General features: G+C 41.7%; 1 protein-coding gene across 4 annotated transcripts in view; it reads right to left on the bottom strand.

Moving 5' to 3' along the window:
• The window catches only part of LOC104590510 (putative cyclic nucleotide-gated ion channel 20, chloroplastic), a 199,809-nt gene that overhangs the window by 143,500 nt on the left and 29,055 nt on the right, over window positions 1-27,254 (bottom strand). For 3 of the 4 annotated variants that reach the window (XM_088903865.1, XM_088903867.1, XM_088903864.1), the window contains one exon: window positions 13,617-13,715. The exons of the other annotated variant lie outside the window; for it this stretch is intronic. In XM_088903865.1, coding sequence (XP_088759991.1) covers window positions 13,617-13,715 — 99 coding nt within the window. The remainder of the gene's footprint in view (window positions 1-13,616; window positions 13,716-27,254) is intronic. 4 annotated transcript variants of the gene reach the window in all.

Here is a 27,254-nt window from a genome sequence, read left to right as displayed (position 1 = left end):
GGCTGATATGATCACCCATCAATGGGGCGAATTTGAGATTGAAGTTAGCAAAAAGGATTGGGCTCTTAGCCTTATCCACTCTTAGAGACCAAATTCAAATCAGATTTGAATCTGGTAACCTCCTGATAAGATCAGGAGTAAGCTAACTCTATCTGGGAAAGGGATTAAGATTATCCCCTATCCAAATACTGATTTGGATTGGGATAACTCCTAATTAGGAGATTTCTTAATCAAGAAGAAAGGAGGAGATTTCGAATGTACCAAGAGGGAGAGAAATCAGATTTCGATCCAAGGGGTTTTGGTAAGCAAGAAGGGTTCCTGCGATTTGAGATTAGATCTCATACTCTCCAGAAAAGAAAACAGTTCAGCCTTTTCGTTTCTGGAGATCTCCTCCTGCCGCCGCCATCTGCATTATTGCAAGATTTGATCTTTGCAGAAAAGAAAGTCAAGAAACCAGTTCTTGACATCAGTCTTGCAAGAAAGACTGAAAGAATTCAGTGTTTAGTACATCCAGGGGATTCTTGCGAAGGATCCAGTGTGTAGGACGCACCCTGCTGGTTCTGTTCCATCCACAGCTGTGTCATCTTCAGCAAGGACAGATCTTGGAGCATTCTTTGGGCGTGAACACCAACTTTGGGAGATACTGCTTCTCCGGATCAGGTATAATCCTCCCATTTATCTTTTGGTACAGATCTGGTTTGGTTAGGGTTCAAGTAGATCCTTGAATATTGTATTCTAAATTCAGGGAATATGATTCCCAGTTGGGAGAAGGTAGGAAATTTTTGAAATTCGCCCCACCCATTCCGCAACCTTTATGGCGTCCATCAGATGGATCCTACCATTCTTTCAGTGGTATCAGAGCCACTGGTTCGAATCTTGAACCAAAAGAAAATCAGATCTGACCCTGCGCAGATGGATAGAAGGTGTTCTTTCAAGATTTGCGCAGATTGTTTTCTTTTTTTTTTTTCAAGAAACTTTTTCTTGCTAAGGGCGATTGATCTGAAATTAATTTTATTAAATCCAAAATTTATTTGGAATTGTTCTTTATTTATTTTGATTTAATGGACTGTTCAAACCTAGAGATCGCAGTGCAGTTTTAGCGCAGATGGTCTGCGCACCCTTTTTTCTTTTCTATTTATTTATTTCATTCAATTCGGTCTGTAAATAATTTTTTTTATTTTTAGACTGAATGTATAGGATTTGATCAAGAATGTAATTAATAGAAATAGGATTTTTGTTATTTTTCTTGATTAAAGAAGATGGAAGGAGATGGCGGCGCTGGAGATTTGCAGATGGAGAAATCGTTTTTTGCGATTTGCAGTTTATGAAACTGCAACCCTTGTGATTAACCTCTGTTTTGCAGGTGGTGCGAACAGTCCATAATTGTTTTGTGTTTGCTAGAAATCAAAACTATTAATTTCAGATCATTCAATAATTAATTCTTGAATTGAAAATCAGTTTTGGACCATTTCGGACTAGATTGGACCAAAACTGTTTGGACCGAATCTGGGTTTCGAAAGGGGCTGTTCTCAGTCCAATTGTCTCACACTTTTGTTCCAAATCTGATGTTCAATTACAGGGATTAATTCGGCCCACCTGTAAAGCCCAGTTTTAAAGGGTTAAAACTGCAAAAGCCCATTATTGTGAGATAAGCTGTATGGGCCGAACTGCTATCTGCGATTCAGCCCATACACCTAGTGGACATTAATCGTTAATGACTTGGTTTTTAAATGGGCCGTTGAATGGGCTTTACAGCAATTAATTGATTGGATCAATTCCTCCTTTACATGTGATGTTTTGGATGTTTGATGTGCTGCGACCATGGGCCATAAGTACTTGGCCCGTGATGACTCGTTAGTGGCTCTTGCGCACACCATGGCTGAATGCACATCATTGCCATGGTGTCCCTGAAGGTCATTGGATGACCCCCTCTTTGCCTGGTGGGCCCCACAACCCTGAAAAGGGATGCGTACGGAACCCCTAGCCGATTAAGGCCCACCAGAAATCTGACTTTATGAAAGTCAGTGGGAGCCACTTTGGTTTGACCTAAATTAGAACTAGGCCGTAATTTTGTTCCCTCCAGCAAATATGAATGCAAGTGATAGGGAGATCCATATGATGGACTCTCTAAAGGCCTTCCGTCATTAGCACAATGATGGGTCCATCAGTAATGAGGAAACGCACCATAAAATTGGGCTATCCATTTGCTATTGGATCTGTTAGAGTGTTTCATAAGATGATAGGGGCGTCATAGACCGATGTGGGAGGGGCTTCACCAGAAAATGGAACTCTCTCACGGTACCTTGGCGTAACCTGAATATGATGGGTGTGCACTCACTGGACAGAAGGGTTTACCTGAAAACGGCTCTGAACCTTGTCTGACAGAGGCCAAAGGGAAACTCATTTGATGAGTGGATATGATCCGTCACAGAAAGGTGGTGGGGTTATGCAGCTGAAACAGTTGGCTTCACGCACCCCATGTGATTTCCCACATTTCCAGAGACATTTCGTCGTCTCCGTCACTGAGATAGGAGGGAAATCTCAGAGATGAACAAATGGGAATGGAACATAGATTAAAAGCCATATCTATGTAGGTAAACATGAATCAAACTAAGGTTGTGGACTAATGATTTTGCTGTTTTATCAGAAAATGGCAAACGGTCAATTTGCAAAGCTTCTAGACGATAACAAGCTTAAGGGCCCAAACTATGCCGACTGGTACAGAAATCTTATGCTGGTCCTAACTTCTGAAAAGTTAGACAAGGTAGTGAAAAATCCTGCCCCGGAACGTCCGGGTGATAGGGCTTCTGAGGCCCGTAGGAGGGACTACCAAGATTGGGAGGATAAGAACTCCCTAGCCCGTTGCTTTGTCATTGCCTCATTAGACAACTCAATACAGAGGCAGTTCGATCAGATCGAACTTGCCAATGACATATTGGACAGTCTAAGGACAATGTATGAGGAGCAGAACCGTTCTACTCGACAGAAGGTCCTGAAATTGTTCATGACCGCGCAGATGACCAAAGGGCAGAAAGTTCATGACCATTGTCTTCGGATGATGGGATACATCAACGAACTTGAAGCTCTTGGATCCGGGCTAGATCTTGGCACGCAAGTGGATGCCATCCTAAATTCTTTGCCCTCTTCCTTCAATGCGTTCACTATGAACTACAATATGAATAAGCTGAATGTCAGCGTCCAGGAACTCAGCAATATGTTGCAGAGGGCCGAGGATTTACTCAAGAAGGATGAGCCTGTGGTTATGCTTGCTGAAGCTAACAAATCGGGCAAGAGAAAGAGAAAGGCAAAGAAGCCCCAGAAGAAGACTACCAAACCCAAGAAGCAGAAGAAGAACAAGGCATCTGATGTCTGTCACTTCTGCAAACAGACCGGCCACTGGAAGAGGAACTGTCCTACCTACCTGGAATCTAAGAAAGGTAATATCGAAACTTGTGTCATAGAAACTAATATGTTAGTTACTTCTGTGTCCTGGTGTGTTGACTCCGGGGCTTCAACTCATGAGTGTAACTCACTGCAGGGGTTCAAAGTTAGCAGAAGGTTGAGTGAAGGTGAAGTGACACTGTTCTTGGGAACAACTGCAAGTGTTGCAGCTGCGGCAATAGGAACCGTAGAATTAGTTTTTAAAGAAGGAGTCCTTGTACTTAAAGATTGTCTTTATGTACAGAACTTGAGAAGGAATTTAATTTCTGTTTCAAAATTGTGTGCTGATGGATATACTGTTTACTTTAGTAATATGATTACTGTTAAACGGAATAATAAATTCATCGCATGCGGGGAACTGGAGAACGGTCTCTATGTTCTGCATCCTTCTTTGGAAACTAACTTAACCGAAACTACGTCGGTCGAAAATCCCAAGAAAAGGACTCGTGATACAGTAAATCCCACGTGCCTCTGGCATTACCGACTTGGCCACATCGGTGTCGACCGAATCACAAGACTGGTAAAGGATGGTCCTTTGGATTTTCTAACCGTAGAAAATCTTCCCACTTGTGAACCTTGCCTCCAAGGTAAGATGACTAAGCGGCCATTTGACGGTAAGCCTGAAAGATGTGCAGGCACACTTGACCTAATACATACTGATGTATGTGGTCCCCTGAGTGTTAGGACACGGAATCAACACGTGTACTTCATCACCTTTACAGATGATTTTTCACGATATGGTTACGTGTACCTAATGAGACATAAGTCTGAATCATTTGAAAGGTTCAAAGAGTTCAGACAGGAAGTCGAGAAACAGTTAGGGAGAGAAATTAAGGCCCTTCGATCAGATCGAGGTGGCGAGTATCTCTCTGACGAATTCAGGGACTACTTAAAGGCCAATGGGATAGTGTCACAACTAGCTCCTCCTGCTACACCTCAACTCAACGGTGTTTCAGAGAGGAGAAATAGGACCTTGTTGGACATGGTCCGGTCACTTCTCGTACGCTCAGAATTACCCACATCCTTTTGGGGATACGCATTAGAGACTGCTATCTACGTGCTGAATAGGGTTCCAACCAAATCAGTTCCGAAAACTCCATATGAGCTTTGGACCGGAAGGAAGCCAAGTGTGAGACACTTGAAGATTTGGGGTTGTCCTGCACACGTTAAAAGAACAAGTGCGGACAAGTTGGAATCTAAAACCAGCCGTTGCCTGTTTATAGGCTACCCAAAGGATTCGGTGGGTTATCTATTCTATGACCCAAGTGAGCAGAAAGTGTTCTGCAGTCGAAACGCCCGATTCTTAGAATCCGATTACATCCTGGACACCCATCGTCAGGAAATAGTTCTTGATGAGGAGAGCTCAGGAGCAGTGTGAGATGTCCCACAAGTTCCAGGTAATGACCAACCTAGAAGGTCCACCCGGGTATCCAGACCACCAGTCCGATATGGTTATGACCAGGATAGTTACCTGGTGGAAGCCTTGACTAGTGAAGAGGATCCCGTGACTTACGCGGAAGCTATGTTAGACATAGACTCCCAGAAGTGGGTGGAGGCCATGAGAGCCGAGATGGACTCAATGGAGACCAATGGAGTCTGGACTCTAGTGGATCCGCCCTCCGGGGTAAAAGCAATTGGTTGCAAATGGATCTACAAGAGGAAGAAGGGCCCCGATGGCAGGATTGAGACCTTTAAAGCTCGTTTGGTGGCGAAAGGGTATACTCAGAAAGAAGGCATCGACTATGAGGAAACCTTTTCACCGGTGGCCATGCTTAAATCCATTAGGATCCTGCTAGCTGTAGCAGCGTACCATGATTACGAGATTTGGCAAATGGATGTCAAAACAGCGTTCCTGAATGGAGATCTTAGTGAAGATATCTACATGCAGCAGCCGCAAGGCTTCATTGCTGCTGGTCAGGAACACATGGTATGTAAACTTAATAGATCCATATATGGACTTAAGCAGGCTTCTAGGAGTTGGAACATCCGTTTTGATTCTACAGTCAAAACATTTGACTTTGAGCAGAATCCGGATGAGCCCTGTGTTTATAGGAAATCCAGTGGGGATAAGATCACCTTTTTGGTCTTGTATGTGGACGATATCCTACTCATTGGGAATGATGTAGGAATGTTGACTTCGGTCAAGGTATGGCTATCACAGCAGTTCTCCATGAAAGATCTTGGAGAAGCTTCATACATACTGGGTCTTCGACTCTATAGAGATAGATCGAAGCGGATAATTGGATTATCCCAGGCTGCTTACACTGACAAAATTGTCAAAAGATACAGCATGGAAAACTCCAAGAAAGGAAACGTTCCTTTCAGGCACGGAGTCACTCTCTCCAAGAAAATGTCTCCCAAGACTTCTGAGGAGATTGAGAGCATGAGAGACGTTCCCTATGCCTCAGCTGTGGGGAGCATCATGTATGCCATGTTGTGCACTCGCCCGGACATAGCTCAGGCGGTGAGTGTGGTAAGCAGATTCCAGGCAAACCCAGGACAGGAGCATTGGACTGCTGTGAAGAACATACTCAAATACCTTCGAAGGACGAAAGAGTTTTGTCTGGTATTCGATGGTAGTTCACTGCAAGTTCTAGGGTATACCGATGCCGATTTCCAGTCGGATCCAGATGATAGAAAGTCTACATCTGGGTATGTTTTCACGATAGGATCGTGTGCTGTTTGCTGGAAAAGCAGCAAACAGGGGTCCACTGCAGACTCCACAACCGAGGCCGAGTACATTGCCGCAAGTGAAGCTGCCAAGGAAGTCGTGTGGATGAAGAAATTCATACACGAATTGGGAGCGATTCCATCCAGCACATCACCCATCCCGTTGTTGTGTGACAACAATGGAGCGATCGCCCAGGTTAAAGAGCCTCGGGCCCACTCGAAGTCAAAGCACATCGAGAGGAAGTACCATGTACTGCGGGAGATCGTTGGTAGAGGGGACGTCCTAATTCAAAAGGTAGCATCAGCGGATAATGTGGCAGACCCATTGACTAAGCCACTGACACAGAAGGTGTTTGAGAAACACGTGGAAAGTATGGGACTCCGGCTTGTACCAGATTGGACCTAAGTGCAAGTGGGAGCTGTTAGACAGTTTTGTATGCCCTTAGCTTCAATCATTTTGATGTACTTTTGTTATTTAGTGGAAATAAATAAAGTGCATGTTTGATTCATGTTGTTTGGTTTAATTCTGTGTAAAACCCTAAAACTGGACATTTGTAGAGACTCATGTTAGTTTTAAATGTTCACAGCCGTTGGATAAGTCTGGGGAGATTTATCCTGCCAAGGCTGATACTGGTGTGCCACCAAGTGTTGGGATGGCCTGTCTCAGCCATCAGGGTAAGACCCGAGGCACATACAGCATGGGATTACTTGAATCCTTGAACCGGACCAGATTTCCAGTCTTGCCCTGGACCTTGGAGATAGATGGGCAAAACTGGAAAGTTACACCTGACCCCTAGACTCGATTATGACACTTCACTAGGTGCTGGATCAGGCTGCCTTTGATATGCCAATCAGTGAGATCCTTAGTGGGGATCAAAACCTGGGTATGTTGGGGCAGTTTGAGAATTCATCTGAGTGGGTGGTCATAGTGACAGAATCAGCCACTTTGTCGGACAAAGGGTAATGATCAGGAATGCACTCTCTCTGATGGAAACCAAACTGCCGGCAGTTGATTTCAATCGTTGGAATTTTGTTTTTGCAAAATTAATATATTTACATATATATGTACGGTTTCAAAATGTTTGCAAATGGTTTTAATTCCCGGGATCCATGTGAGAGGAGAGTGCGGCACTGTTCCTTGCAGCCGAGGGAGAGGTCCTCTCTTGTCGGGCAGTGCTTGATCATTAAGGGCTGAGAGGTTAAGTGTAAGACCATTTAGGATAATACCTGATGGGCTAATCTTGCACCTGCCCACAGTCCCTGGGTTTTTATAAGATGGCTTGGCCCAGGGACCACTTAATGTAAGTGTTGGGCCCATAGGGTCCATACGATGGACTCAAGGGGTTCATTGAGTTTTTCAGTGAATTCGGCTGGGCCTTGTATTAAAGGCTGGGCCGAACCCATGTGGCTGGTGTGTAGATCAATGCTTGGGTCCCACGCCATACAAAGAAGCCCAACTAGGCAGTAGATTGGAAACTGATTAAACACTGAATACTTAATGGGCCAAAAGCCCATTTCGAGGTGGGCTGATATGATCACCCATCAATGGAGCGAATTTGAGATTGAAGTTAGCAAAAAGGATTGGGCTCTTAGCCTTATCCACTCTTAGAGACCAAATTCAAATCAGATTTGAATCTGGTAACCTCCTGATAAGATCAGGAGTAAGCTAACTCTATCTGGGAAAGGGATTAAGATTATCCCCTATCCAAATACTGATTTGGATTGGGATAACTCCTAATTAGGAGATTTCTTAATCAAGAAGAAAGGAGGAGATTTCGAATGTACCAAGAGGGAGAGAAATCAGATTTCGATCCAAGGGGTTTTGGTAAGCAAGAAGGGTTCCTGCGATTTGAGATTAGATCTCATACTCTCCAGAAAAGAAAACAGTTCAGCCTTTTCGTTTCTGGAGATCTCCTCCTGCCGCCGCCATCTGCATTATTGCAAGATTTGATCTTTGCAGAAAAGAAAGTCAAGAAACCAGTTCTTGACATCAGTCTTGCAAGAAAGACTGAAAGAATTCAGTGTTTAGTACATCCAGGGGATTCTTGCGAAGGATCCAGTGTGTAGGACGCACCCTGCTGGTTCTGTTCCATCCACAGCTGTGTCATCTTCAGCAAGGACAGATCTTGGAGCATTCTTTGGGCGTGAACACCAACTTTGGGAGATACTGCTTCTCCGGATCAGGTATAATCCTCCCATTTATCTTTTGGTACAGATCTGGTTTGGTTAGGGTTCAAGTAGATCCTTGAATATTGTATTCTAAATTCAGGGAATATGATTCCCAGTTGGGAGAAGGTAGGAAATTTTTGAAATTCGCCCCACCCATTCCGCAACCTTTATGGCGTCCATCAGATGGATCCTACCATTCTTTCAGTGAAGGCTTCCTTTTCCCTTGGCCGATGCTGTGAAGGCCTCTTCTCTGGGTTTGCACCTTCGTACTGGTGCTGTACAGGGGTGCGTGATCCCCTTTGTCACATCTATGTGCTGTAATTGGTTGGTATGTGGTCTTTTTTAATGGTTGGACTGTTGCTGGACTGTTTCTGTGGTCTCTTTAATTGTTGGACTGTTGCTGGAATGGTTCTGTTGTCTCTTTAATTGTTGGACCAGTGCTGGTCTGTTTCTGGATTGCTTCTGGGCTGTTTCTAGATTGTTTAATTGTTGGACTAATTTTAGCAGTGCACTTCTCATCTCAGAAGTAGAAGTTTTTGGTGTTTAGTACTCAGATTGTGACTATGAGAGGTAGTAGTTGGGTGGGGACTGGTCTTGTGCACCTGTGGTTCTGTTTTTTTTAAGTGTAGATCTTTTCCCTCAATGGCAAATGATGATTCTGCTTCTTCTGGGGTTACATCAACCGTAGTACAGCTGGTATGGGAGTTGAGAACATGATGTTTCCTATGCCAATTACCCCTTTAAATGGCCTAAACTACCTGGAGTGGGCTAAAGGTGTAAAACATTATGTAACAGCAAGGGGAAAAGCTGGTTACATCATTGGAAGAGTGAATGAACCCAAGAGTGGGACAGCCGAACATGATAGGTGGGACCAAGAAAACAGTATGGTGATGTCCTGGCTCCTTGTAGCCATGGAATCTGATGTGAAAAAGACTTTATGTGGGCAGACACTGCTAGTGAGACATGGGAACAAGCCAAAACCACCTATTCTGAGCAAAGGCACTATGCCAAGATTTACTAGTTACAAGCTGAATGGAAACATGATGATGATGATGCTAAAGCCTATAAGAAGCCAGTTTCTTAGCAGCAGGTTTTTGCCTTCTTGTTGGCACTAAACTTTGTGTATAAACCTCTTAGAGTTCAAACTTTAGGAAGTAAAGAGTTTCCTTCAATTCAAGAGGTGTATGCCCTAGCTTAGTCTGAGAAAAGTAGGCAGAATGTGATGGTTACAAATGATGGGGAGCAATAGATGGCATTAACTACAATGGGTGGAAATAATATGGGAAAGAAAAATGACTCCAAGAAAGCTGATGATAAGGACAAGTTGTTCTGTACCCACTGTCAGCATTCAAGACATACACATGACATATGCTAGGAGCTCTATGGGAGGCCAAAGTGCGCTATAAAGGACCAAGAACAGAGTGAGGTACAGGGTCAAAAAAATCCTAATACAGCACATAATGCAACAAGTGTGGCAACCCAAGATACTCAATCTATTAGGGTGTCAATTGGTACTCCTCAAGAGCGCTTCACTAGTTCTAACCCCAAGGAAGATATCGTGAATTCCTTTCGTAATCATTTAGAATCATAGGATAGGGCCTTGTTCCAGATGGACAATTCAGTTACTAATACCCCTTCTACTTCATTTGGGTCTACATCAGGTAAGAAGCCTCTGCATTCCATGTCTCCACTGCTAATGATTCCCCCTAGATCATTGACTCAGGGGCCTCTAATCACATGACCAGTAAGCTGAAGGGATGGGAGATCCCTCATATGGATGGCTGAACCCTGCAGGAAGGTTGGGCGAAATTTCAAAAATTTCTTTACTCCCATCCGGGAATCGTATTCCCAATTTAGGAAACTGCATTTTCAAGGTTCGTTCTTATAACCAAACCGGACCAAATCTGAAACCAAGATTAGGTAGGGATATACCTGATACGGAAGCCACACAATAAGCTCCTCCCAACATAGGTGTTCACGCCCAAAGAGTGTACCAAATCCTCCCTACACTAAAGATGACACAACTTAGGATGAGGCAAGATCAACAGGTAGTTCTTCGCTAAGAACTTGTGATTCTTTTGTGTATTGTGTATCTTTTTCAGATCGCCCAGCTCTCTATTTATAGCCTTAAAGAGATGACCTCCTAATCTGATTAAGAGTCTCTTGATCCAAATCTTTATTATGGTTTCTAAAATGTTTGCAAGAAGGTTTTAATTCCCGGGATCCATATAAGTAGAGAGTGCAACACTGTTCCTTGTAGCCGAGGGAGAGGTCGTCTCTTGTTGAGCAGTGTATGATCATTATGGGCTGAGAGGTTAAGTGTAAGACCATTGAGGATAATACCTGATGGGCTAATCTTGCATCTGCCCACAGTCCCTGGGTGTTGCAAGGTGGCTTGGCCCAGGGACCACTTAGGGTAAGTGTTGGGCCCATAGAGCCTATTTGATGGGTTTCAGGGGGTGCACTGTCCATAACAATGTATTCGGCCAGGCCTTGTAATAAAGGATGGGCCAAACCCATGTGGCTGATGTGTAGATCAATGCTTGGGTCCCACGCCATACAAGGAAGCCCAACTAGGCAGCAGTTAGGAAGGTTAAGTGAGTACATAAGCTTAATGGGCCTAAAGCCCATTTCGAACTAGGCTATTTAATTAGTTATTTATGGGGCGAATTCTGAGATGGATTAGTAGATAGGATAGGGTCTTAACCCTATCCACTCAGAGAATTCAGATCTAGAAACCTCTTAATGAGATTAGGAGAAAGCTAATCTAATCTGCAGATAAGATAAGGGTTTAACCTTATCACCTAAAGAAAGGATTGATCCAAATATGATTTGGATAAGCAGCTCCTAATTGAATTAGGAGCTGATCTTTTAGGTTAACAAAAGGAGGGGGCGGCAGCCTTTAGAAGACACACATTCAGATCCTCATTAGTGCTGAAATCACAAAAGGAAAAATTAAGCATCCCTGAAGAATTCTTTCGTGCCGCCTCCCTGTTCTTGCCGCCCATGTTTGCCAGTTCGATCTCTAGTTGTGGGAGAGGTCAAGATTCGATCTTGACATCAGTTCTTTCAGAAAGAATTGATAGGAAGCTGTGCTCACGTGCCATCTTGATGATTCTTGCGAAGGACAGAGTTCTTGGAGAAGAACACTGCTGATTCTGCACTGCGCCATCTTCAGTGGGAGCAGTCTTTGGATCCTTCCTTGAGCGTGAACACCTTCGTTGGGGGATACTATTTTTCTGTATCAGGTATAATCCTCTCCTACTCCTTTTGGTTCAGATCTGGTTCAGTTTATGGTTGAAGAATGATCCTTGAAAATATGATTTTCTAAATAGGGAATGCGATTCCCAGTTGAAGGGAGAGAAAAATTTTTTGAAATTCGCCCCCTTATTCCGCAATCTTTGGGCGTCTATAGGATGGATCTCTCATCCCTTCACTTCTATCATTGGCTATAAACCTTGACTGGGAATTGCATCAACTGGATATAAAGAATGTTTTTTTAAATGGTGACCTGGAGGAGGAAGTGTACATGGTTCAGCCCCTAGGTTTTTGTGCCAAAAGAAGTGAAAATAAGGTGTGTAATCTAAGAAAGTCCCTCTATGGTTTAAAGCAATCTCCTAGAGCATGGTTCAGTGAGTTTCATATGGCGGTCTAGCAAGTAGGATTCAAACAGTGTTAGTCTGATCATACCCACTCTGTGAAGAGATGTCAAGAGCAGGTTGTGGTGTTGATAACATGTGTGGATGATATCATCATTATAAGAAACTGGACCTCAGAAATCCAAAAGTTGAAGATGTTCCTCGCCTCTCAATTCGAAGTGAAAGATCCAGGTCCACTAAAGTACTTTCTTGGAATTGAAGTTGCCCGCTCAAAAAGGGGCATCTTCATTTCTCAAAGGAAGTACATCCTTGATCTATTACAAGACACAGGCAAGTTCGGTGCAAATCCAACAGATACTCCTATGGATATTGACCATAAACTAGGTGATTGTGATGGTGGACCTTTGAAAGATGTGAAACAGTTTCAAAGGTTAGTGGGAAGGTTGCTTTATTTGTCCATGACACGTCCAAACACTGCTTATTCAATTAGAGTTCTGAGCCAATTCATGCATTCCCCTAAGAGAGCAAACATGGAGGTAGCAGAGAGGATTCTTAGGTATTTGAAGAAGCATCTAGGAACAGGTTTTCTATTCAGTAAACATAATCATTTGAAGGTGGAAGTCTATATAGATGCTGATTAGGAAGGTGTTGTGGATGATAGAAAGTCCACGAGTGGGTACTGCACGTTTGTGGGAGGAAATCTAGTGACATAGAGAAGTAAAAAACAAAGCGTATTTGTGAGGTCAAGTGTTGAAGCGGAGTATAGGTCTATGGAACATGGGGTGGCCAAAGTACCTTGGCTGAAGAATCTTCTAAGGGAGTTTGGGGTTACTGTTCACAATCCTATGTCCTTTTACTGTGACAACAAGGCAGCTACAAACACTGCTAGCAACCCTATCCTATACAATAGGACCAAGCACATTGAAGTGGACAAACACTTCATAAGGGAAAAATTGGAAAAGGGAGAAATTTGTATTCCTTATGTCAACTCCAAGGAGCAAAGAGTTGTGTGACAAGTTGGACAAGATAGATATATTCAGCTCAACTTGAGGGGGGAGTGTTGTTAGAGTTGCTCTTTGTTTCTGCTGTTAGGGTGCTATCGGTCTAGGGTGCTGTCAGTTTATTCTTTTCTTGTTTTAATTATTTTATTATTAGGGTGTGCTTCCAGGGGCATGTTTGTATTTTTTTTCTTTTAATTACTTCTTGTTATTATAAATAAGAAGCCGGGTGCCGCCAACAAGAACTATTGACTCTCAAACAGATTTCTTTCTCTTTTCTTCTCTTCTCTTCCCTCTTCTCCCTCTCCTCCCTCTTCCCTCTCTCTCTCCCAGAAAGAAAACATAAGATTCAATTATGGGGGCAAAATTGTAAAGTAACCATATTCAAAATTCAACATTCAAGTTCCAGCTTTAACATTCTCTGTGTTCAGATATCAAATAAAGCAAAAAACAATTTCCAAGTACTTTTTGAGAGCGTTTTTTTGCTTTTCAGACATCAGAATTCAGACCAAAATAACACCACCTTAGTCTACCCTTGGTAATGTCATTAACAATATAGTGGTTTTCTGTTTCTTTCTTCTTTTGAGTTTGTTTCATAAAGTTTGGTAAGATGAATGTGTTACCTGAAAACTCTTTACTCCATTATTCATTTTTTTCTTTTATTAACTATAAAAGAATATAATTATAATAAAGTACCAAAATTAAAACTGCAAAGCATAGATCTAGGAGAGTAGCTTACTTGAAGTAACATGTGAAGAAAGTAAACAAAATCAGTCAAACTTCTTAGAACCACAAGTGTTTTTGTCATGGGCCAATTAAGAACTATGCACTTATACTCCTGGAAAAAATAGAATTAAAATTAACATAAAAAAGGAGAAAATATAATGTAATGCAAATATATAGCATGGAACAAAATCAAGGTACAATGTTTTGGTTTTATGGGAAAATGATCCTTCATAAAATACAAAATTTGTAGGAAACTTTGAAATGGCATTGTCAATTTGATGGAAGTGTTTTAATATTTCAGTCATTGTGTTGCAGTTGTAGGTTACAGAGAGAAGAGAGTAGAAGAGAGGGAGAAAAATAATGATCTGAACTAGAGAGAATGAATTCTCTCCCAACCAACTTCAAGATTATATAGATATGCTAAGATTACAAGACTAATATGCCCCTACTTAAGTGTGGGGACATGTAATCAAGGTAAGAAAAAGTGACAAAGCACAAATTAATAAAGTGATAAAAGACTTATTTCGACTGCTGCTACAGTAGTCCGAACAGGAAGAGGAGGAGAAGAAGAAGAAGAAGAAGAAGAAGAAGAAGTGGGGTCAGTCGAAAATCTGATGGTTAACCCATTCAGTCGACCCCCTTAATCTATATTAGCTTCTAATCATGTTTACAAAGATAGAAATGCCCTTACTTAAGTGTGGGGCAGAGTAACTCTAATAACACAGCCACATAAGCAAGTTACTTAATAAACAGAAGAAGACTAAACTACCCCTATTCGACACATCTTAACAAGACTAATTAACCCTGTTTCCCAAACTGAGTCCTTTTGTAACCAAATCTGCTACTAATTTCCTGAGCTCACGTGCTTTGTGCTTATCACTCCACCAAGGACTTTCTCTCTTATGAAATGACAATCAACCTCTATGTGCTTTGTCCTCTCATGAAAAACTAGGTCAGATGAAATATGAATGGTAGCTTGATTATCACAATACAATTTCATAGGGCTGTTTACTAAGAGTCCAATCTCCTGTAGGAGGTTTCTCAACCACATTGACTCACATGTTATGTGTGCCATGGCCCTGTAATCATCTTCAGCACTGCTTCTTGCCACAACTACCTATTTCTTACTCTTCCATGTAACCAAATATCCTCCAAAGGAGGTGCAATACCCTGTGGTTGACCTTCTATCAAATACTAAGCCAGCCCAATCTGCGTTGGTGTCACCTTCTATTTCAAGTTTTCCTCCTAACCTGTACAATAACCCATGACCTGGAGTGAAGGTTTCCATATATTCCATCTCATAACATTTTGAGTAACCTGACGGTGCACAATCTAGCAGCTCTCAGTTGGCAGATGACTCGGATGCCGAGCTGGAGGTTTTCCTTGTCAGAAGTCAAGCTGGGCTTGGTCGAGCTGAATAGTTCTGCAAAAGATCAATGCTAGAGTGCCCGGGTTGTTCTACCTAGGGAGGGCACTCTGATGCTTAAATTAGCGAGTAGTTTCTTGGAGAATTAGAGAATATTGGAATGCTTTGAGATTTAGAGAGTGCAAAAGCTGAATCGCGCGTACCTTGTCTCAGGGGGATGACACCTTTATATGGGTGTGAGGAATTAGAGACCTCATATAACGGGTCCTAGGTTCCTAGAGAGCCATTTCTGCTAAATCGGGGAAGAATATCTCCATCGGTTATGTAATCTGCACAGAGAGCTGAGGTCCGTCCAGTCGACTCTAATGTGGATGATGCGGGTAGGTCGGCTTAACGGTCAGGCGTTATCATTCAGGCGAACTCGGTCTTGGTAACGGATCTATGTCATAGGTTGGTGAGCATGCCTTGTAAGTCGCCACTTATTCCCTACCCTACTTAGCTTGGCCAGTCCCCAAAAGAGGTCGCTCCTTACTCGGAGGTCCCTTTTAGGTCGGCCAAGTTGAGCTACTTTAGGTCGGCCTTAGGCGAGATGCTACTAGCCACCCTGCTAAGGTGATCTACTTACTCAGTGTCGAGGTGTCACCTAGATTCCACGTGTCGCAATGTTACTCGGTGGACCAAATTACCCCTCATCATAACCCTTTGCAACTAACCGGGCTTTCAATCTTTCCACCTTGCCACCTGGTAAATATTTGATAGTATGCACCCATGTACAACCAACAACATGATTACCAAGAGGAAGAGTAGTGAGTTTCCACATGTGATTGTGTGCAAGAGTAAAGAGTTCCTCTTGCATTACCTGACAACATCATAGTGCGGTAAAAGCTTCCTAGACAACCTTAGGAATAGATATAGAGAACAAAAGAGAAATAAACTGGTGATGGGAATTAGAAAGGTTAGAAATAGAAACATAATTGGATATCAAGTGAAGAGTACAACTACGCTTACCTCTAATCAAAGCAATGGGAAGGTCTAGGTTAGAAGTAGAAGACAACACTAGGGCAGGATCTATCAATAGAGTAGGTTTAAGAGGAGCCAGTGTCTATCAATGAGTATACCTTCGCTTGATTGGTGGCTATTCAATGTGTTCACACTAGAGGAGATGAAGGCTCAACCACAACTAGAACAGTAGGGATGGCATCATCAAGTGGAATTAGAAGAGGAACCATTAGAGGAGAGGGAAAAACATCAACACTACTGGAAAGTGGAACAGACTCAAAAAGGGTAACATCAAGACAAATAACTGATCACTGAGTGAGAGGATCATAACACTTATAACCTTTCTGGGTCCTAAAATAGCCAAGGAAGATACAATATAGAGAGATTGGGTTGAATAGGCCTTTCTTTTTCCTTTTATTTAAGAAGCTTTGTATATGTTGTAGTGGGCCTTCTTTATGGGCCTAATTCTTATTTCTTGTTTATGTTTTAAATCAGTTGCCTGTTGAGCAAGAGAAGAGAGGAGGAAGAGAGGAAGAGAGAAGAGAAGAGAGGATAGGCGAGAGGACTGAATGCCTCAAAGAATACTCCAAACGAGTGAAGCAGTTGTTATTAATACTATACTGGTCGTACAACATAAAGTATGGAAAAATTACAGAAATACCCCTGCAGTACTAAACCTGTGTACAACAACATCTGTCAACACCCCCCCTCAAGTTGGGGCATAGAAATCAATCATGCCCAACTTGTCACAGATATCATGATGTCTGGAATAGTTTAGCACTTTTGTGAAGATGTCTGCCAGTTGCTTTTCAGAGCTGACATAGGGAGTACATACTTCGCCAGTGATGACTTTCTCTCCGATAAAATGCTTGTCAACTTCGATATGCTTTGTTATGTCATGTAGTACCGGGTTAGCAGCAATACTTATAGCTGCTTTGTTATCACATAATAGAGTTATGGGTTTGTCCACTGGGAAACCCAACTCACTCAACAGATTCTTTATCCACATATCTTCAGCTACTCCGTGGGCCATTGCACGGTATTCAGCTTCAACACTGGATCTAGCCACCACAGTTTGCTCTTTACTCCTCCAAGTAACAAGGTTCCCTCCTACAAAGGTGCAATAACCACTAGTAGACTTTCTGTTACTTTGAGATCCAGCTCAATCTGCATCTGTATAAACTTCAACTCTCAAATGCCCATGCCTTTGAAATAACAAGCCAGCACCAGGAAACTTCTTAAGATATCGTAGTATCCTCTCTGCTGCTTCAAGATGAGTAGACCTAGGTGCATGCATGAACTGACTAAGGACACCAACAACATATGCGGTGTCTGGACGGGTCATTGAGAGATATAACAATCTCCCTACAAGCCTCTGAAATTGTTTCACATCTTTAAGAGGTTCACCCTGGCTGTCACTTAATTTATGGTTGGGGTCAATGGGAGAGTCAGTTGGCTTAACCCCCATCTTTCCAGTGTCCTGAAGAAAATCTAAGACATATTTCCTTTGGGAGATAAAGATACCTTTTTTTGATCGAGCAACTTCAATTCCAAGGAAGTATTTGGCAGGTCCTAGATCCTTCACTTCAAACTGAGTGGCAAGAAAACCCTTCAACCTTTGAATTTCATCCTTCCAATCACCAGTAACAATTATGTCATCCACATATACTATTAAGACAGCCATTTTACTTTCTCCCCTTTTCACAAACAGTGTGTGATCTGAATGACATTGCTTGTATCCCTTTTGCTGAACCAAGCTCTTGGTGATTGCTTCAGCCCATACAAAGACTTCTTTAACTTACACACTTTATGTTCATTGCCTTGAGCCAGAAAATCAGGGGGTTGAACCATATAAACTTCCTCTTCAAGGTCACCATTCAATAAAGCATTCTTGATGTCAAGCTGATGTAGATCCCAATTCAGATTAGCAGCAAGAGAGAAAAGAACTCTAATAGAGTTCATCTTGGCAACAGGGGCAAAAGTTTATGCATAATCAAGTCCATATACTTGAGTAAACCCCTTTGCCACTAAACGAGCTTTATACCTCTCCACGGTTCCATCAGCCACATGCTTGACCGTGAACACCCATTTACATCCAACTGGATCCTTTCCCTTAGGAAGATCAACAAGTTCCCACGTGTCATTTTTATGAAGGGCATTAATTTCTTCCGTCATGGCATTTGTCCATTCTGGTACTGAAAGAGCTTCTGCCACATTCATGGGAATAGGGGCACTATCAATGGAGATAAGGAAGGCACGAAATGAGGGTGAAATGTTCTCATAGGAAACAAAGTTGGAAATGGGATGTTTAGTGGTGCACAACCTAACACCTTTCCTGTGGGCAATAGGAAGGTCAAGATCATTAGCAACAGAGGAGTCAGGAACATCATTGGGAGTCAAGTTACCTGAGTGGGTATGATCTTCCCCCGAGGAGTTTGATGGCACTTGAGGTACAGCTTCTGGATTCTCCACAGCTCTTGAATTTGGTTGGCCTTTGCGACGGCAAGAAAAGACATGGAAAGGTGGAGGATCGGGAAGAGAAGGAGGCTGAACCAATGGCAAAGGATCAGAAAGTGAAGGAAACTGAACCAGTTTATCCTCATGCCTACACTCCCCCAGAGGAGAAACAGGAAAAAATGCTCATTTTCAAAGAAAGTAACATCCATGGAGACAGAGAATTTCTAAGAAACAGGATCAAAGCAACGATACCCCTTTTGAGTGAAAAAGTAACCAAGAAATATGCATGGGATAGCACGACAATCCAATTTCCCACGGGTGGGAGACAGATTTTGGACAAAGCACCGACAACCAAATACACGAGGAGGGATAGAAAGAAGAGGGGCCTTAGGGAAGAGAAGCTGATGCGGGGCTTTGTACTCTAACCAACGAGAGGGCATTCGGTTAATGAGGTATGTAGAACAAAGGACAGCCTCAAACCAAAAACGTTTGGGGACATTCATATTAAGTAGTAAACCCCGAGCCACTTCAAGGAGGTGTCGGTTCTTCCGTTCAGCCACACCATTTTGTTGTGGTGTGCGGGCACAAGAGCTACGATGAAGTGAGCCATGTGAAACAAAGAACTCCGTGAGATCACTATGAAAAAACTCTTTTGCATTGTCTGACTGGAAAATTTGTATCTCAGTCTGAAATTGCATGAAGACCATCCGCTGAAACTCTTGGATAATTTTTGGTACTTCCTCCTGGGTTCGCATTGGATATACCCAAGTATATCTAGAATAATCATCAATGAAGGTAATGAAGTACTTATAGCCACTCTCAAAAGGTAAAGTAACAGGGTCGCATACATCAGAATGAACAATGTGAAAAGGAAACTCATATTTACTATTTTTCTGAAGAAAATGAGTTCTACAATGCTTGCTTAACTAACATGTTTGACAAGAGAAATCAAAAACAGACATTGACTTACACAGTTCTGCGAATACAACTTTCAAAGACTCAAAAGACAAATGACCAAGACGACAATGCCATAAATACACTTTACTCTTTTTGAACTGACTCATAGACTCTGTAACATGAAGACCAGCCGTATTCTCCAGCATGTAGAGTCCATCAACCATACATCCCCTACCAATCGTCCTCCCCGAGGCCAGATCCTGAATCACACAATAAGAAGAGAAAAAGGTCACAGAACAGTTTAAGTAATTAGTAACACTACTAACTGAGAACAAATTCACAGGAAATTTTGGAACATGAAGAACATCAGGAAGTGTAAGACCAAGAGGAAGAGAGAGAGTTCCTTGACCAGCTATGGAAGTGTATGATCCATCAGCTAGTCTCACCTTGTCTCTTCTAGAAAGAGGGTGGTAGGTTTGAAAGTAAGAGGACATACCAGTCATGTGTTTTGACGCTCCATAATCAATGATCCATGGAGACTCAAGGTTGTGAGAAGCAACATGGAAAGCTGTGGCAGGGTTACCTGATGTTGATGCAAATGAGGTTGTGGGAGGAGCATCCATCTGATGAATTGCTCTACCATAGAGCTCTAGATGGTCACGGAAGGAGTTTACAATATCTTCCCTTGGGTCAGATCCAGAGAGATGTGTTTGAGTCATAGTAGGAATGGGGGCTGATTCTCCCGAGTAACCATGTTGGCCATGTGGTGTTTCTTTGTACCTTGCTGCCCGGACCTTTTATTCACATATGAGCCTTGCTTCTTAGTCAGATCTTGAGCCCATTTTGGTTTCCCATGGAGATCCCAACAGGTATCTTTGGTGTGTCGGGGTTTCTGACAATTAGTGCACCACAGTTTATTCTTATCTTCTGTTTTTTTCTGGAGATCCCCTCTCCTGGAAGAAGATCCCACACTAGTAGAGACACCCCCTTTTGCTGTCAACACGATCGCATCCCCACCAGTGTTGTTCATCAAGTTCCTTCTACTCTCTTCAGATTGAACAAGAGCATAGACTTCCTGAATTGATGGAAAATCCTTAGAACTGAGAATTTGTACTCTGATGGACTCATACATAGGATTTAGACCAAGCAAAAAGGCAAACACTCTTTGCTGCGAGACAAGCTTCTTGTACAGTTTGGCATCCTCATCACACTTCCAATCAACATTCTGGTAATGGTCCAATTCCTTCCAAACAGATGTCAAGTCAGAGTAATATATTGATATACTTCTCTCCCCCTGTCAACAAGTAGATGATGCTGCCTGCAGTTGATAGATCTTGGCATAGTGTCGTAGTTCTGAATATGTGGATTTTGCTTGTTCCCAGATCTCATTTGCAGTTTTAGCCCACATGAAGTTCTTTCTTATTTGTGGTTGCATGGAGACCAAGAGCCAAGACATTACTATACTGTTCTCCTGATCCCATCTATCATATTCAGCATTCCCAGAGGGTGGTTCTTTGATTCTTCCATTAATATAGCCTATTTTCCCCCTTGCAGTGATGTATAACTTGATCCCACTTGACCATTCTAGGTAATTTAATCCATCAAGAGGAACAACAGCCATAGGGAAGGATAGGTCACCACCCCCACTCATTCCATTCAGCATTGTGGAGATTCCAGATGTGGCTGAATCTTCACTATTCGTGATTTCAGGTTTAAGAACACACAACACCCAAGGTACACTGCCTCACAGAGCTGCTACAGAAAAGGGACCTTATGTCCTTCAGTCCACAAAAGAAGAAGCACTTGCTATTTCAGCATACAACTAGGTACTTCTGACCTACGTTTTCACAGAGAGCCAAGAACAAACACTGTTGCTGCAGCACTTGGACTAGTCTGTATGACCTAGAATTTTTGTAGGAATCCAAAGAACAAACATACAAACACTGCAATGCAGTACATAACCAGGTCTGTATGACCTACGGTTTTACAGTTTTCATAGAACTCCTTAGTAGAATGAAAGACACAAGGTGATAGTTCACCACACACCTAATCGGCTGACACCAACTTCAGGGTAGCCGAACAGTCACTGAGATCAACAATGTAGCCGAACAGCAAGAACAGTCGAGGAAAAAAAACTTCAGTCCATCAACAATGTAGCCGAATAGTAGTGATACACAAGAGGAGAACACCACATTCGGATTTTTAGGGCATCAACAGTCCATCGAAGGGTGCAAGAAGAAAAACAACAAAAAATAGCTTCAGTTGAATACCGGGGCACCTGAACAGCAGATGGACAGTACCTTCTTGAACGCCAGCCTCTCTGCAAACCAGAACCTCCTCTTCGTATATCAGGTGACAGCCTCTCTACAGCCGAGCAAACAAGGAAAACAGCATCTGGGCTGGAATATGAAAAGACTCTGTACCTGAACTCTTTTCTGCGCTAGGAAGCTGAACAGTCAGGCCGGCACCTTCTTCCTTCTTGAAGTCGAGCATCAGGGATACAGCTTCTAGGAGATGAAGAGGCAACCTACTCGGCATTGGAGAATGACCTCAACTAATTTGTTTTCAGGCCTGGACGAACTTGCTCTGATACCATGTTGAGCAAGAGAAGAGAGGAGGAAGAGAGGAAGAGAGGAAGAGAGGAAGAGAGGAAGAGAGAAGAGAAGAGAGGATAGGCGAGAGGACTGAATACCTCAAAAGAATACTTCAGGCGAGTGAAGCAGTTGTTATTTATACTATACTGGTCGTACAACATAAAGTATGGAAAAATTACAGAAATACCCCTGTGGTACTAAACCTGTGTACAACAACATCTGTCAACACTGCCCAACTAAGGGCACTCTTTTAACTTTACATATGTTTTATTTCAGCATATATAAATTAAATCAGAGAGACAGAGAGGAGATTGAACAACTCTCTTTCTCTTTCTCTTTCTCTTTCTCTTTCTCTTTCTCTTTCTCTTTCTCTTTCTCTTCTCTTCTCTTCCATTTTCTCATCTTCTTCCTAAGATTTTGTTGAACCTCTTCTTCCCCCTCTTCTATTTCTACCTTTATTATATTTTTCAGATTTATTACAGGTGTGTTATGCAACTTGGTATTAGAGAAAATTCCCACCTTCGACAACTTCTTCCTTTTCTAGCACATACATAGTGTGCATGGAGAAATGATCGGCTGATTGATGAGCAGCTTATGTAGCCTAGTTTGAAGGGGTTTTTGGAGAGGATTTTATCCTTAGTTGAAGCCCAAGGAAAGTTCTTGGAGATTTTTCCCAAAAAACCCTAGATATCTGGAGAAACTAAGTTATTGGTTCTAGATACACTTTGAAGTTGGCGCTTGGGGTTGAAAAGGAAGATTTTTTATTTCCTTTGAGATCAATCCAGGTTGGACAATGTTCTAGAATCTATAGTAAGAGCAGCTGCACTTTCTCTCCTCCTGTGTTGACAGGTCCTGTGAAACCCTAGATTTGGATGGTTGAAGAGTAGTTTTTGCTTCAGGTTAGTAATTCTTGATTAGTAAAGCCCTAATTTGATTTCTGTTTGCTTTTGTTCAGTCAATGGAGCAAACTATAGGAGAAACCAAATATCCAACAATTTTCGGGTTTGGGCATGGAGGGTTTGTAGAGAGTAAAGACTACTCTATTAGGGGTAGTAAAAATTGTAAACCTAGATGGAACCAATTATTTGACCTAGTCTCAGTCTATAAAGATTCATGTGTGATAGAGAGAAATGGGATCACTAGGAGCAAGAAGAAACCTATGGAGGATGACCCCACCTATGAGAGGTGGATGCAATAGAATTACACAATAGCGGGATGGTTAGTAAACTCCATGCAACCACATATCAGCACTACCTATGGATGAAGACTATGAAGGAAGTGTGAGATAGTGTCATGGAGACCTATTCCCAAAAGTGAATGCTTCCCAAGCCCACAAACTGAAGGATGATGTGAACAATCTAAGACAGGGGGAGAAGCCCTTAGCTGTATACTTCTCCATGTTGAAATCTCTTTGGTAGGAGATTAACTTGATGGAAACTATTGTATGGGGCTACACAAAAGATGCTAAGACACATAAGAAGTTGGTGGAGAGAAATCATGTTTTTGAGTTCCTCACCAGACATAATGATGCAGGAGCTGAAGAGTCAAAATGGAATTCTATGATATTTTATGCATTTCTGTATTTTTGGACAGTAGAGGTATTGTCATTTTTGTAATTTTTTGGGGGCTCCAATGATAGAATTTAAATTGTATAGTTACAGTTTGTTTATGTTTAAAATTTTAGAGTCATTGCATAAGTAGGATTAGAGTTATTGAGTCTTCTTTGAATTGAAATAGGATATGACAGCTTAGTTTGAACCCTACCAGGATTATTATGTCTAACAGTTTGACTCCTAAGACTATTATGAGTCACAGTTTGACTCCTAGGATTATTATAAGTTTAGAGTCTATAAATAAGTATGGACGTTTTATACAAACGAAATGAAATATATTGAATTTTCTTCAGCTTATGCTAGTTATGATAAGTGATTCCCATGCCCTAGAGTGATTCTAGGCACCCTGTGAGTGATTCTAGGTATTTTCTCTCTTCTTTCTCTTCCTATTTTCTCTCTTATTCCTTCAAGAAGCCATTACAACCATCAACAACCAAACTCTGATCAAGAAGACCATTAAACGTTCTCTAAGGACTAGAATTGAGCTGGTCCTACATCAGTTTGGTATCAGAACTAATGGTTGATTCACTATGTTCTCACAAAGTGACCAATCCTATAGGCCTAGGGTATCTTCTAGACAATCTTACAGGTCTAGAATCAATGATCATTGGGTTTCTAAACCATATGAAGGGTCTTTGGTTGACTTATTTGAGAAGATAGTGGAAGAAAACAGATCTAATAATGTTGGCTACGACAACAAGGTTTTCAAACATGTTAGAAGAGAAATGGAAATACCAGATTTCAAAGGACACAATGATCCGCAAGCATTCTTTGATTCTGTTTCTGAACTAGAAGAATATTTTGATTGGCATGATATGCTTGACAAACAAAGGATTAGATTTGCGCGCATGAAGCTGATGGGTCATGCTAAACTATAGTGGAGAACTCTTGAGCAACAGCTAGAAAATAGAGGCGATGGTCCAATTAGTATACAAACAGAGATGAAGAGGTGTTTGCAAGAAAAATGTATCCCACTAGACTTCCATGATGATCTATATATGGAGTTGAATAATTTTGAGCAAAAGAACAAGCAACAGGTTACAACAAAGAACTTGAAGTCAATGGGAAGAAGGTACAAAGTTGAAAAGAAAGTAGATGATTCCTTGCATGTTGATGTCTATCCTAGAGCTGAGTTGAGGGTGAAGCTAAAGAAGAAGAATTTCAAGCTATAGAAGTTGTAGATATTAAAAATCAAGAGGGTACAAGCAAGAAAAAACAATAATTGTTGGAGTTTCCAACACTCACGATCGGCTTGAGATTAATGATCAAGAAGAAATAGAAGATGAGCAAGTTAAATAAATTCAGGTGCAAGATACAAATGTGTTGATTGTAGTAGATCCTAATAAGAAAGTAAGTGACTGTGAAAGAAGTCCAGTCGAATAGAGATAGAAAAGAGAGAAAAGAGAGAAATGTCAAACTAAGAAAACTAAAGGTCTCACCCAGTCAATCATCTATTTATATTTATCAAAACAGTGTACAAAGTAAAAAATGACCCTCTTTAGCCAACTCTAACACTCCCCCTCAAACTGAAGAGAATATATCATATAATCCCAGCTTGTTATATATATAGCTCATTCTTCCCGAATTCAACCCTTTTGTGAACAGATCTGCCCACTGATCACTTATTCTCACATGCTCTGTACTTATGACACCATTGAGGACTTTTTCCCTTACAAAATGGCAGTCTACCTCTATGTGTTTAGTTCTCTGGTGAAAAACTGAGTTGGATGAGATGTGAGTTGCAGTTTGGTTGTCATAGTATAAATTCATTAATTTGCTTATTGAGAACCTAATTTCTTGCAACAGATTCTTCAACCACACTAGTTCACATGTAGTGTGTGCCATGGCCCTATATTCTACATCTGCATTGCTCCTTGCTACCATAGTCTGCTTCTTGCTCTTCCATGTCACTAGATTTCTTCCAAGAAAGGTGCAATAACCTGTAGTGGATCTCCTGTCTGATAATGAACCAGCCCAATTTGCGTCGATATAGCCAATTATTTCAAGATCACCTCCTGGCTTGTACAGTAACCCACGGCCTAGAGCCCCCTTCAAATACTGCACAATCCTAAGAACTGCATCCCAGTGAGGCACTTGAGGACTCTACATAAACTAGCTTACCACACTGACAACAAATGAGATATCAGGCCTAGTGATAGTTAGGTAATTCAGTTTTCCCACTAGCCTTGTATACCTTCCAGGATTTTCAAATAATTCACCTATATCACTTCCCAACTTCACATTCGGTTCCATTGGAGTTTCAGCTAGTTTAGCACCTAGTAGCCATGTTTCTTCCAATAGGTCAAGAACGTATTTCCTCTGACATAGTTTTATGCCTTGCTTTGATCTAGCAACTTCTATACCCAGGAAATACTTCAACTTTCCAAGATCTTTTGTCTAAAAGTGATCTTGTAGAAAGGTCTTCAATCTATTAATCCCAATTCTATCAATGCCATTTATGACTATGCCATCCACATAAACTAGTAGCAAGATCTTCCCGGCCTTAGAGTAGCTAAATACTGAGTGGTCAACTTGACATTGTTTCATTCAAAACTCCTTCACTACTTCACTAAATTTGCCAAACCAAGCATGAGGAGATTGTTTGAGCCCATTGATTGCCTTCTTGAGCTTGCATACCTTACCATTTCCTCTAGAAGATCACCATGGAGGAAGGCATTTTTAATATCAAACTGAAACAGAGGCCAATCATGCATGACTGTTAAGGAAATCAACACACGTAGTAAGCCAATCTTCGCAACAGGAGAAAAGGTTTCTACATAGTCTACACCATAAAGTTGAGAATTCCCTTTTGCAACTAAATGGGCTTTCAGGCATTCCACTCTCCCATCTAGTACATACTTAACAGTATACACCCATTTACAACCAACAACATGCTTACCTGGAGGATGATTGGTGAGTTCCCATGTATGACTGCGATGAAGGGAAGAGAGCTCCTCTTCCATAGCTTTTTGCCACCCTAGCGAGGTAAGAGCCTCCTGAACATCCTTAGGTGTGGATATAAAGGATAATAGAGAAATAAACTCATGGTGGGAAGTGGAAAGGTGAGATACAAAAACATAATTGGATATGGGGTGTAAAGTGCAACTATGTTTACCTTTCCGCAATGCAATAGGAAGGTCAAGATCAAAAGGCGATTTGGGTGTGGGAGGAGCTGGATTTGTAGACGGAGTAGAAGCTGGTGGAGGTGTTGGTATCTGTCGGTGAGTATACACTTGACAGATTGGTGGTCTTTCAATATGTTCCTACATTGGGGAAGGTGGATACTCAATCACAATGGGAACAACAATAAGGGAATTATCAACTGGAAGAAGAAGAGGAACCTCTTTGGGAGAAGGAGGGATATCAGGACCTGAGAAGTATGACACAGATTCAAAGAATGTAACATCAGGACAAATAAAGGATTTCTGAGTAATAGGATTGTAGCATTTATACCCTTTATGGGTCCTAGAGTAGCCAAGGAAGATACACTTAATGGAACGGGCATCCAACTTGTCTAGACCAGGACCAAGATTTTGAACAGAGTACACACACCTGAAGTTCCTAGGAGTCAAGGGATATGGAGATAAAGTGGGGAATAAGATAAATAACAGAGAATGACAATCAAGAATGAATGAGGGAATGTGATTAATGAGAAAACAAGCAGTTTGTACTGCATCACTCCAGAAACGTTTAGAAACATTCATATGATGAAAAAGAGACCAAGC

This window comes from Nelumbo nucifera, chromosome 4 (assembly GCF_055504915.1).
Source record: "Nelumbo nucifera cultivar China Antique chromosome 4, China Antique-T2T, whole genome shotgun sequence".
Taxonomy (NCBI): Eukaryota; Viridiplantae; Streptophyta; class Magnoliopsida; order Proteales; family Nelumbonaceae; genus Nelumbo; species Nelumbo nucifera.
This window is presented reverse-complemented; position numbering and strand designations above follow the sequence as displayed.